The 14,437-nt window shown below is 33.1% G+C and overlaps 1 protein-coding gene across 1 annotated transcript; it reads left to right on the plus strand.

Moving 5' to 3' along the window:
- Positions 1-4,828: 4,828 nt before the first annotated feature.
- On the plus strand, positions 4,829-5,879 carry LOC135138931 (very long chain fatty acid elongase 4-like). The gene is made up of 5 exons (XM_064068973.1): positions 4,829-4,909; positions 4,957-5,147; positions 5,201-5,332; positions 5,384-5,620; positions 5,674-5,879. The coding sequence occupies exons 1-5, from the start codon at positions 4,897-4,899 to the stop codon at positions 5,836-5,838; spliced, it is 738 nt and encodes a 245-aa protein (XP_063925043.1). The 5' UTR covers positions 4,829-4,896; the 3' UTR covers positions 5,839-5,879.
- The last annotated feature ends 8,558 nt before the right edge of the window (positions 5,880-14,437 follow it).

The following is a 14,437-nucleotide window of genomic DNA, read 5'->3' on the forward strand; positions in this document are numbered from 1 at the left end:
AGAGTGAAATTCTCAAAGGTTTCAATAAATCGTTCAAATCCATCAACCTTTACATCCGGGGGTACATAAACTACAAATATATACAGACTATTTTGTTCACAACAAATTTTGCAACCCACAATATCTATTAGAAAAAAGTTAGAAAATACAGACAGATATAGAATTTTCGGATTAAATATATCCTTAATGGCTATGAAAACCCCACCACCTCTACTACGCCCGGAATTTAAAAAATCTCTGTCTACTCCAAAAATTTGATAACCCGAAGGAAGAAATTCCCTATTGTTAACAGCTGGATCAAGCCAAGATTCAGTGACACAAATTAAGTCGTAATCCGAGACAGTTGAAATTGTGTAAAAAGCATTCATTTTGGACCTTAAACTACGCACATTTTGATAATAAATTGAGAGTTGAGAAATACTGTAGGGCACATTCAGTTTAAATTGGTCGAAGGAATACCAGAACTTGAACCTGAACCAGGGGGAACAACAACAATTTGAGGAACATTATTAATATATTTAATTGTCACATTACGAGCACCTTCACTTGTGCGGCGATTCAGTTCGGAGTTCAGATCTTTCAAATATTTGATTTGTTGCAAAGTTCTATCTTCACGAATAATGATATTCTTATAATTATTACTCTCTTTTAACATACCACGTTTCTTCAATACCAATCGAGCCATCTCAATAGTCTTCAATCTAAGTCTCAAGATGCGAGGTCGACCATTACTTTCGTTACCTAATCTGACGACATTGTCTGGAGCAACAGTTGCTGTTTCATCGACGACTTCTAATATGTCATTAGCCAAGTCAACGTCAGAACGGCCAGTATTTTCAGGAACATTCAAAAGAATAATGTTTTTCGCACGCAGAGAACGCTCCACAGATTCAGAAATTATTTCTTCCTTATTAGACGGTGAAATGCTGGCGGTATTAATGATTTTCTCAATGCTATCTAAACGTGTTTCTAAGGAGGATTTAATAGTTTCAATGCTGCTCATGATTTTGTTAAATGATGCCAGTTCAGCATTGCAACGGTTACATAGAATTTTCACATTAGTCGATTTCAGCTGTAAAAATAATTTAGCTTCCTCCTTTGACATATTAAGACAGGCAAAGTGTAAATGGAGACTACAATTTGCACACACAGCATAGCTTACTGAACCGATTTCCCGGAAGCAGTGGCAACAGTTGTAAGATGTTATGATGTTTGTGTAAATTAGCGAATCGTAAAGAACTAAGCGCAATGACCCCAGTGGTCACTACTGGAATGGAATTGAAATAAAAACAAAATATTTGAAACAAACCGTAGAGAGTTCCAACAGCACGCCACTGTGCTATCACTGAGTGAAGAGGTTTTTCCGGTGCGATAATGGATTTCGACAAAAACTCTGATAATCGAAATAAACTTAAATAACACGAAAACCACTAATTTCTGCACAAAACCAACAACACTGTTATAATCACAGTAAAATGACGAAGCTGTACGTATCCACAAGAAATAAAACATTACGTAATTCTGCAGACAATTAGCAAGAAGCCAAGGAACCATGTCGCGCCGGCAGAAGCAAAAAATTCAAAAAAAAGGACGAAAAAGGATAATAAGGACGAAAAAGGACGAAAAGGACGGAAAAAGATAATAAGGACGAATAATCTTATAACTTATAATAGTTGCTTGACTTCGGTTTTTATAATTTCAAAATTACTTTGTAAAATATTGTTATACAATGTTGAGTGTTTTCCAAAAATCTGGTACGTTTCACCCCAAATTTCGTTTTTTAATTTATTATAAGGTGCTTAATCATTTTTAACATGCCATTTTTGACGTTGAAGTATTTTTTTAATTATATTAAAAAAATCTCAAAGCCAGCTGTTCTATAGCCAATTCGATTAATCTTAGACCATTGTTGTTTGATTCTTCATGCTTGCTGTGTTTTCCAACTATTTCTTTATGTTTTTCTTGTCTCCCTTATTTTGCATTTGCGTCTCCCATTATAATTATGTTATCTCTTTTTGGTATTTTGTCGATAACTCTGTCCATTTCTTCAAAGAATGCATCCTCTACATCATCTTCTTTTTCTTCTGTTGGTGCATGTATATTTAGAACGAATAGATTTTGGTTTTGTCCTTTTGCCTTATCCCACAGATACTATCTGATATCTGCATAAAGTCTATTATTGTTCCTTTAAGCCTCTGCCCCACTATAAAACCTGCCCCAAACTGTCTGATTACGCCTCTACTTTTAAACAGGTTGTACTTGTCAATTTCTTGTATTCCGCTACCTGCCAGATGTGTTTCTTGTAAGGCTATTAATTCTATTTTATATCTTTTAATTTCTTTAATAAGGTTTTTGATAGCTCCGTCTTCATAAATACCTCTTACATTCCATGTTCCTACGAGTATAATATTTTGTTTTTTTTTCATTCTCCTATTATTTATTTCTCTTTTTTTCTTTTTTTTCTTGTTAGCATATTCATTGCCATATTCATTGCCTGGTTCATTGCCTTTGTTGCTGACTTGTGTGTTTTCATCCTTCAATTTTTTTGAATTTTAAGCTGCTTCGTTTTTATCAGGTTTTCTTTTTCGTGTCCCATTTCCACTCTTCAGTTCCTATCAACAGTTTTTTATTTTTATTATAATAATTTGCTTTTGTATTTTTCTATCTTTTTTCGATAAATCATCTACAATATATATCTTTTCCCCTGTTTTCGTACTTAATTTGTTTTTGATCCGCATTACCTTTACCTTGTCGTCATATTTTGCCAATTTGATTAAACATGTTTCTTCCCCTAGCTTCGCAACACTCTTAATTTCTACATTTACATTTAATGACTTATCTATAAAGCTTTCTGCGCCTTTTTTTAACTCTTCTCGGTCATTAATATCTATATTTAGTCCTTGTAATACCACTTTGTTTTTTCTTTTCTCATTTTCCAATCGTTTTAGCCTGTTTTCTAATCCATTTATAGTTTTCTTGATTTTTCTATTTTCTTCTTCTAGTTTGTTATTTTCCGCTCTAAGCTCTTTCATTTCTTCTCTGTATTCTCTTTGTTCGTTTCTCGTTTTTTTAATTCCAGTGGACATTTCGTTTAATGTGTTACCCATGCTTTGTATCATTTTCATTAATTCTTCTATGTTATCTTCTAGTTTACGTTGATTCCTTAATGGCGATTTCCCCGTTTTTTTACTTTTTTTGATATCTCTTCCGTATCAGATTCGTCTTCCTCTTCTGTCGCTCTTCCTCTTCCTGTTATTTTCTTCGTCCCCCATTTCTCTTAATTATTCCAAGTCCAATTCTATTCTTTATCTTATCGTAGCCAGTGAAAAGCTTCGGCTGAAATGTTATATAATACTCCTATATTATATTCGCAGAATAAATTATTGGTTTTCTACTTATTACATCAATGACCAAAACCTTATCACAACTGCCACCGTTAAAGACCTGGGTCTTTGATTCACAGTTAACCTTTTCAGATTTACAAATATTTTAAACTCCAGCTCTAATAAAATCGTTTTACTTTAGTTACCAAACTCATGGAAATGTGGCAGTAATAATTAAATTTTTAACAGGTTTAATGGACGTCGCTTGACCTACAAGACTGTTTCCTTGGTTGTGGTTGTTTGGTTAATAATGCATATTGTTTGGGAACTTTTTGCATACAATGATTGAGTATTACGTAAATATTTTGCTTCCCATTTTAATGTCACCTGAACTAACTTATTTGTTTGAAGTGTGCGATATTAGTATTATTATTTTTATTATTATTAATGTTTTTATAAAAGTTTCTTTAAGATTAAGAGGTTTCACTCTCACTTTCATTGGAAAACTGCCACTGATTATCTTATACTTACTTATCAGTACAAACGGAAACGAAAATTCAGAAATTCAGTATTAAAATTTTGAATCGAATTCAATGTAAATTCAACATGACTATTGCGGTAATAACAACGCAATATTCATTATCATTGTGTGATATGGTAAGTGGGTATACTTATACTGATATGCGAAACTTGTGGCATTTGTGACGGTAGTGTATAATTAACAGAGAGCGGACAAAATATGGCGTATTTTCGTGTATTTTTAATCACACTCAATTTATTTAAGTGCGTTTTTATGAAAATGCCGAACAAGAAAAAAAAAACATTATTGTTGCCTATTATGTCACCAAATTACGTCCCTCGTCTCTTGGTACAAACAACCAGTGTTGTGGTGGGTTGCCTATATCGTCACGGCTTGACAACGTAAATTGTACATAGTTTTCATTTTGCGAAAAAAATCATTCCTGTTTAATTCCTTTTTATTTTTAAAAATAAAAACTGTGTCAAGTTACAACCTACTTTTCGGCCGAATTTATTCTGTCTACAAATTCTTGAGCAACTATCGGGTATAACAGACACACAGTTCAGACCTCTGTGTCCAAAAAACCTGTCGCATATCATACGCTCTACCCTGTCTTTGCAAAACAGCCACGAAATTGAGATCTGTTCGAGCAAATGACATGGGGGAAAAACGTCAGCACCGTGTCCAGCGTGCAATAAAATTCAAATGTTACAACTAATCATCAACTAATCTTTAATGTCAATAGACATGAAAGTGTCATTAAAAATTAAGGACGGTGTGATAGGCCAGCGTAATTTATGGAACGTATAGGCAATGGGTTTCACATGACCGGTTAATCAATTCAATTGACTAATTCTGAACCGTTAACTCCGTAGTATTAGCCAAAAGAAACTTCTAAAAATTCCACATATTTTGAACATCATCCTGTATTCTAATTTTTGACTCTGTTGACCCGTTACCACCAAAACAGAATTGATTATCATAATAACGACATTGTTGGCAATTAATGAGTATTCTAGTGAGTTATTTGCTAAAACCAGAATCGTTCGTGAAATGGCAGTTTTTGGTAAGTATCATTTCAACAGATTTTTCAATTTACTAACCCTGATTCAGAATTATTTGACGAGGACCAAAATTTGCTATGTTCGCCGTGTCAGGCCGTGGTTATTGTGGCTACCTATGTAGCCTTAGTCACCAAAGTTGGACCGTATTTTATGAAAAATAGACCAGCGTTTCAACTAAAAGAAATTCTTCTCGTCTACAACTTCGTCCAAATAGTCTTAAATGCTCTCCTGTGTCTGCAGGTAATATTAAAAGTGAACGTTAATCTGCGCAATATTTAAAACACACATTTTAGTTACTAAAAATGCGACCGAAGGGTGGATATCTGTGTTTTCGACCACTTCATAAAGAGGATGATGATCTTGTTGACACTCTGGCAATGCACTATTACTACTACATTCTTAAAATATTCGATTTTATGGATACGGTGGGTTCTGGTCACAGCCGATTAATTTTCGTAAATCTGTACCCATTTTAGGTCTTCATGGTGCTTCGGAAAAAAAATAATCAGATTAGTTTTTTGCATACTTACCATCATATTACCACGTTTGCGATGGCGTGGTACGGTGGTGCGTACTACCCTGGTGGGCTCGCGTTTTATGTCGGTGTAGGTAACACATTTGTGCACTCTGTCATGTACCTTTATTATCTTGTGTCCTCACTACAATACAAGAGTGTACTTTGGTGGAAGAAATATATTACAATACTGCAGCTAGTAAGTATGATTGTAGACAGTTTCTCAAGTATTTAAATTACGTGTATTTTTAGGTACAGCATTGGATTCTGTTGTTCTTTGCCTTAGTTTCACTACTGAACCCACACTGTGATTATTCGAAGATTCTTTCCGGTCTTGGTCTTTGTAATATGGTGGTTTTGATTTACTTTTTTACTAAGTTTTACATAGATAATTATTTGTCTCACAAACACGATTAGCAATAATAAACTATGTAAGGTTACGTCTGTCGTAGTTAAATTACGTTTTTGAATATTTAATATTTTTCTTTTATTTTAATCAGAGGAAAGAAAGGAGTACTATCCGCTCTAAAAAAGCTTTAACAATGCTGATTCTCGATGTTGTACAAGAAATTAAACGAAATAAATGCACACATTGATCTATTTATTGGTGCTGGGTGCAGCACATGAATCCTTTAACGAAGCTCCTCGTCGTAGTACGCGACTACACCCAGGCCATAGCGAAGAAACCCGAGGTGAAGCCCTTCGAGCAGCTTGTCTTCCTCATACCTCCATCGGTAGCATTGTAGACACAACTTGGGGGCTAGGGATTATCATTATTATTATTACTCTAACTTAGAGCTGATTCATCATGTTCGTCATGATTCCTTTCACTTCTGGCTGTCGAACGTGTCGGACGTGTTTTCGGTGCTCTGCGGTGTTAGAAGTGGTGTAGTGTGCGTGTCGGGACTTTTTCGAGAATTCTTCGGGAAATCAGTGGATAAAAATAAACCGGTGTTTGTAAGGGTAAGGATTAAGTATCCTCACTCTTATTGAATCTAACGCGCAATTAGGTCGGTAAGTTAGATCTCTGAATGGGATGATTAATTATTGCATGTGGCAATGAGTGACGAAGCAAGTCAGATTTCATATAATGATGTAAAATATTGTTGTTTACAGAGAAACAATTCAAGTTTTATTCCCTTTTAAAGCTAAGAAGGAAAAACGGAAATAACCTCACATTACAAAACAACATTCTCGTTGGAACTCACAATGGAAAAGCTGCTTTTCGCTTTCAAAGTACTTAGTACCCCAGATAATAAAACTAATGTGCTCTGCATAACCTCAATTGGCACACCGGACGGCCAGACATTCATCGTACCAGATAACTATTTGGATGCACGCACTCATGAGGCGCTTTCAAAGACTGCAGCATTTGCTAAGATAAAAAAAGTCATTGACTCAAAGAGGCCAACTAAGGAATATTTGGTTTCCTCTCACCAATGATTTAAGAGCAGCATATTTGGATGAAGGTAACAATTTACAAGTTAATGATGAATACTTAGAAGAAAAAATTGAAAAACAAAATAATACTAATGGTAAGGAAAATACTTCAGAACAACCACTGATTTAGTTACTATAAACAACTACTTAAAAAAACTAATGAACAGTCAACAGGAATAAATAAAGGCAAAATAGCAAAAGAATTTACCACTGAAAAATTTAATGGCAAAAATTCAAACGCGAATCAATAGATAAGTAATTTTGAAAAAGAATGTGAAAGATTCAATATAATAGAAAATGAGAAAAAATCGAGATTTTAAAATCATTCATCGACAAAGGTGCTACCGATTGGTATAGCAATACACGCTTGAAACTTACTATTAATGCACAATGGGAAGATTGAAAAAAAAACTTATATGATACATTTTCTAGTAAAGGTTGGCCTTCAATAAGATATGCAATGTCATTTAAATATCAAACCGTCTCCATGCTGATTATGCGCTAAAAAAAGAAAAACTTTTATTAGAAGTAAGAAAGTCCATTAATGATGGAACACTGATAGATTTAATCGCTGTAACAAAAACAAAGGTATTAGATTTTATCCTGAAACCGAATGCTGGTTCAAAGATAGAAAAAACAAAACACGTAAACAATTCTATATTAGAAGTAGAAGTGAGTAATAATGATCCAAAAAACTAATAGTTCCACCATTAATTAGTCTCAAGGTAAAACTAAACGACATCTTAGAAGTATCTGCTATTTATGACGCAGGCTCAAATGTCTCATTGATAAATTCAAAACTAATACGTTTGAAACCAAAAAAGGACAACACGATGCAAAATATTAACTTGAAGACAATTAATGGTGTAAATAAATCAGATGGAATTATAACATTAAAAGTAAAAATATTAAATATAGAAGAAAAGATAGATGTATTCATAATAAATAATGAAAATTTTAAACATGACTTTCTAGTTGGATTAGATTGTATAAAAAACTCAAACTGAGACTAAATGAAAAAGTGGAAATAAAACAGAAAACTAATGATTTTGAAAAAAAAACAAGAAAGATATCAAATAAACTTCAATGAACATGTAGATCAAGAAAACTTTGAAATCTTGACAAATCACTTGAACCATCATCAAGAAAAAATGATAAAAATCTTATAGAGAAATATAAAAATATATTTGCAAAAGACAAATACGATATAGGGATTGTAAAGGATTACGAAGCCAGAATAGATCTCATAGTAGATAAATACAGGCTGACTGCGAAATACATGCAAAAAAAAAATTGGGGAATAGGTCACAATATAATTATGTCACTGGCAAAAATTCATGGTCCTAAGTGGTAGCAGTGAAGAAGATAAATTAAAAATTGTCAGTCTAATAAAAATAGAGGGTATCATACAAGACCAAGAGGGTAACGAAAATTTAACAAATAATAAAAATAATCTAATATTTGAAGATAATCTATATTATAGAAAAGAAAGGAAGAAGAATAAAATTGTATTATCAGAAGAGTTGTAAAAAACTTATAAAAAATATCCATAAGGAATTTTGCCACATAGGCATAAAACAAATGCAAAGCAAAATACTACCTTACTATACGGCAGAAGATATATCAAAAAATTGGTCTGAAGAGTTTAGACAGTACTTCCCTCGCTGTCGGAAACGTGACGACTACATGTCTATTATGTTTGTTTTTCGCAGTAGATTTCATTTTTTTTAGTCACCCGGTATATACAAATTCAAAAAATATGAATGGAATGATAAATTACAAGTACAGACTCATCATATTTTGTATATTCTAGATAGGATTTATTCGGCAAACTTTTGAGCTGACGTCATCAGTTTTTTGTAGAAGATAACCAAATATATTTTGACTAAAAATTTATTATGCTCTTTATAACCTTAAAACATTTGCAAGATTTCAAAACATTCGGTTCTGGAGTTCCTGATTAAATCAATAAAATACATTTACTCATTCATTAATTTTTTGGGGTCACCCTGTAAATGCAAATCTAAAAACTATGAATGGAATGATAAATCACAAGAAAAGACTCATCATATTTTGTACATTTTAGATAGGATTTATTTAGCAAAATTTTGTGGTGACGTCATACATTTTTTATGGGGGATGAGCAAATACATTTTGATCAAAAACTTACCATGCTTATGACAACTTTAAAGAATCATCAAGATTTCAAAGTATTCGGTTTTGTAGTTCCTGAGTAAATCAATAAAATAAATTTACGCATTCATTAATTTTTTTGAGTCACCCTGTATATGCATATCCAAAAAATATGAATGGAGTGATAAATTACAAGAACAGACTTATCATATTTTGTACAGTTTAGATAGGATTTTTTCGGCAAATTTTCGAGCTGACGTCATCAATTTTTTGGAGGGGATAAGCAAAAATATTTTGAGTAAAGATTTATGGTGCTCTTTATAGCCTTAAAACATCTGCAACATTTCAAAACATTCGGTGTTGTAGTTCCTGATTAACTCAATAAAATAAATTCACGCACTTATTAATTTTTTTGAGTCACCCTGTATATGGAGATCGAAAACATTTGAATGGAATTATAAATCACAAGAAGAGACTCACCATATTTTGTACATTTTAGATAGAATTTATTCAACAAAATTTTGTGGTGACGTCATCAATTTTTTTAGGGGGTACGACCAAATACATTTTGATCAAAAATTTACCATGCTTATGATAATTTTAAAACATCTTTAAGATTTCAAAGCATTGGGTTTTGTAGTTCCTGAGTAAATCAGTAAAATACATTTACGCATTCATTAATTTTTTTGAGTCACCCTGTATATGCAAATCCAAAAAATATGAATGGAGTGATATTTCACAAGCACAGACTCATCATATTTTGTACATTTTAGATAGGAGTTATTCGGCAAACGTTTGAGCTGACGTCATCAAGTTTTTGGAGGGCATAACCACATATATTTTGAGTAAAGATTTATGATGCTCTTTATAGCCTTAAAATATCTGCAAAATTTCAAAACATTCGGATTAGCAGATTCAAAATTAAATTGCAAAATGTTGTTTTATAATTTTGATTTTTTTTCCAAAAATCTGGACGTTTCGGGTAAAAACTCAATTCGGAGTCGTAAACTACATGTTTAGGACTATGTCATTTTATACAATTTACAACCCATTTACTATGTACAATTTTGAAGTGACGTCATCGCATTAGTGGTGGGGATGATTAGACAAATTTTGGTTAGCGTTTTACCATCTACATGATATTCCTAATATAAGTACAAAATTTGACAACAATCGGTCCAGTACTTTCGGAGATTATCTGTCTAATAAAAATCCGGGACGGCAGACAGACGGACAGACGGACAGACAGACGGAAATGGGAGACCTATTTCTGCGTCTTCTAGGGGTCATGAAAGATCGAGAAAATGTAAAAGTAGAGAGTTGACCGACGGACTCGATTACAATGCTTCCTTTGCTTACGCTCGGGAAGTAGAAATTAAAAAAAAAAGGACGAAAAAGGACGAAAATTACGAAAAAGGATAATAAGGACGGAAAAGGACGAAAAGGACGAAAAAGGACGGAAAAGCAGGTAAAGGTCGAAAAAGGACGAAAAGGACGAAAAAGGATATCAAGGACGAAGAAGGACGAAAAAGACTAAAGAGGACGAAAAACGACGAAAAAGGTCGAAAACGGACGAAAAGCACGAAAAAGGACAACAAGGACGAAAAATTGGTCTAAAGAGTTTAGACAGTACTTCCCTCGCTATCGGAAACTTGACGACTGCATGCCTATTGTGTTTTTTTTCTCATTACATTTTGGTAGTGCGAATTTAAAAAAAAATTGCGATGACGTCATCAACATTTTTGCAAGGACACGTTTTGAATATTGATTTGTAATAATCAATAAAATAACGAAACAATTTACTCACGTATACGTATCAGAGGCAACTGAAAATCGTGTATGTATAAACATTCTTAATTTAAGATGACAGGCGTAACAGCATACGTGAGAGTCAAACAGAGAAACTGTAAACAAAACGACCATCGGTTTTATCGCTTCGACTTCCGCTTATTATATAAAACATTGGGTTTTATTTTAATTCTTGACGGTGAAATTCACAATTGGTTGATTATAAACATGTCTATTTCACATTCGCGGAACCAAGTGAGCGCATAAAACAAATGCAGGTCTATAATGTTAAAGTCGATGTAAATAAGCGTGCTACCCTTATGTTTCAACCGAGTTTTTCCTTTAACAAATTTTGTGTCTACCAAATTGGGTTGGTTGGGGTGTAATACTAATAATAAGTGTTGCCTTTAATTTAATCAATAAAATAAATTGACTTCATCAACCACCTCTTAAGAAAATCTAAAAAATATGAATGGAATGATAAATCACAAGTACAAACTCATCACATTTTTTGCATTTTAGATAGGATTTATTCAGCAAAATTTAAGGGTGACGTCATCAATTTTTTTAGGAGGGATGAACAAATACATTTTGAACAAAAGTTTACCATGCTTATAATAACTTTAAAATATTCCCAAGATTTCAAAGCATTCGGTTTTGTAATTCCTGATTAAATCGATAAAATAAATTCACGCCTTCATTAATTTTTTTGAGTCACCCTGCATATGTAAATCCAAAAATATGAATGGAATGATAAATCACAAGTACAGACTCATCATATTTTGTACATTTTAGATACGATTTATTCGGCAAACTTTTGAGCTGACGTCATCAGTTTTTAGTAGAAGATAACCAAATATATTTTGACTAAAAATTTATTATGCTCTTTATAACCTTAAAACATCTGCAAGATTTCAAAGCATTCGGTTTTGTAGTTCCTGATTAAATCAATAAAATAAATTTACACATTCATTAATTTTTTTGAGTCACCCTGTATATGCAAATCGAAAAAATTTGAATGGAATGATAAATCACAAGAAGAGACTCACCATATTTTGTACATTTTAGATAGGATTTATTCAGCAAAATTTTGTGGTGACATCATAAATTTTTTAGGGGGGACGACCAAATACGTTTTGATCAAAAATTTACCATGCTTATGATAATTTTAAAATATCTTCAAGATTTCGAAGCATTCGGTTTTGTAGTTCCTGAGTAAATCAGTAAAATAAATTTACGCTTTTATTTATTTTCTTGAATCACCCTGTATATGCAAATCCAAAAAATATGAATGGAGTGATAGATCACAAGTACAGACTGATCATATTTTGTACATTTTAGATATGATTTATTCGGCAAATTTTCGAGCTGACGTCATCAAGTTTTTGGAGGGGATAAGCAAATATATTTTGACTAAACATTTATTATGCTCGTTGTTCATCCCTCCTAAAAAAATTGATGACGTCACCCTTAAATTTTGCTGAATAAATCCTATCTAAAATGCAAAAAATATGATGAGTTTGTACTTGTGATTTATCATTCCATTCATATTTTTTAGATTTTCTTAAGAGGTGGTTCAAAAAAAATAATGAAGTCAATTTATTTTATTGATTAAATTAAAGGCAACACTTATTATTAGTATTACACCCCAACCAACCCAATTTGGTAGACATAAAATTTGTCAAAGGAAAAACTCGGTTGAAACATAAGGGTAGCACGCTTATTTACATCGACTTTAACATTACAGACCTGCATTTGTTTTATGCCGTCACTTGGTTCCGCGAATGTGGAATAGACATGTTTATAATCAACCAATTATGAATTTCACCGTCAAGAATTAAAATAAAACCCAATGTTTTATATAATAAGCGGAAGCCGAAGCAATAAAACCGATGGTCGTTTTGTTTACAGTTTCTCTGTTTGACTCTCACGTATGCTGTTACGCTTGTCATCTTAAATTAAGAATGTTTATACATAAACGATTTTCAGTTGCCTTTCATATTACCAGACAGCGGATTTTTGTCGGGCTACGTCACGTTTAATCGGTACTAATTCCATAAATATAATTAACGATTTATTAATCAAACGGCTAAGTAAATGAGAACGGGAATTAGCAGCAGAGTGCAACGAAACAGCTTTATTCTAATCTCAAATAAACGAAGTGCAGTCCGCAATCGCAATGAATTCGCATCCCCTACGAGCCGTACCGAGTTTGGCCTTGCCTAGCCCGACAGAAATCCGCTCTCTAGATATTACACACCGGCGCCGTATACCTGAGTAAATTGTTTCGTTATTTTATTGATTATAAGAAATCAATATTCAAAACGACCCAATTCATTTTCCCGAAAATTTGGGAATACAATAATTTTATTCTTAGTATTACACTACATCTATCCCAACTGATATACGTGTCCTTGCAAAAATGTTGATGACGTCATCACAATTTTTTTTTAAATTCCCACCACAAAAATGTAATGAGAAAAAAAAACACAATAGGCATGCAGTCGTCAAGTTTCCGACAGCGAGTGAAGTACTGTCTAAACTCTTTAGACCAATTTTTTTTTTATATATAATAAGCGGGAGTCGAAGCAATAAAACCGATGGTCGTTTTGTTTACAGTTTCTCTGTTTGACTCTCACGTATGCTGTTACGCTTGTCATCTTAAATTAAGAATGTTTATACATAAACGATTTTCAGTTGCCTCTCATATTACTAGACAGCGGATTTCTGTCGGGCTACGTCACGATTATAAGTGGCGACGCGCTGGAACGCCGGGACTCAATGGCGGGTGATGGATAATCACTGAATTTAATCGGTATTAATTCCATAAATATAATTAACGATTTATTAATCAAACGGCTAAGTAAATGAGAACGGGAATTAGCAGCAGAGTGCAACGAAACAGCTTTATTCTAATCTCAAATAAACGAAGTGCAGTCCGCAATCGCAATGAATTCGCATCCCGTACGAGCCGTACCGAGTTTGGCCTTGCCTAGCCCGACAGAAATCCGCTCTCTACATATTACACACCGGCGCCGTATACCTGAGTAAATTGTTTCGTTATTTTATTGATTATAAGAAATCAATATTCAAAACGACCCAATGCATTTTCCCGAAAATTTGGGAATACAATAATTTTATTCTTAGTATTACACTACATCTATCCCAACTGATATACGTGTCCTTGCAAAAATGTTGATGACGTGATCGCAATTTTTTTTAAATTCCCACTACAAAAATGTAATGAGAAAAAAAATACAATAGGCATGCAGTCGTCAAGTTTCCGACAGCGAGGGAAGTACTGTCTAAACTCTTTAGACCAATTTTTTTGATATCTTTTCCGTATCAGATTCGTCTTCCTCTTCTGTCGCTCTTCCTCTTCCTGGTATTTTCTTCGTCCCCCATTTCTCTTAATTATTCCAAGTCCAATTCTATTCTTTATCTTATCGTAGCCAGTGAAAAATTTCGGCTGAAATGTTATATAATACTCCTAGATTATATTCGCAGAATAAATTATTGGTTTTCTACTTATTACACCAATGACCAAAACCTTATTGATTCACAGTTAACCTTTTCAGATTTACAAATATTTTAAACTCCAACTCTAATAAAATCGTTTTACTTTAGTTACCATAGAATATCTGTATACGTGTAT

The sequence above is a fragment of the Zophobas morio genome, unplaced genomic scaffold (genome assembly GCF_036711695.1).
Source record: "Zophobas morio isolate AGI-343-1 ecotype UQ-CSIRO unplaced genomic scaffold, CSIRO_AGI_Zmor_V1 ptg000030l, whole genome shotgun sequence".
In the NCBI taxonomy this organism is placed as follows: Eukaryota; Metazoa; Arthropoda; class Insecta; order Coleoptera; family Tenebrionidae; genus Zophobas; species Zophobas morio.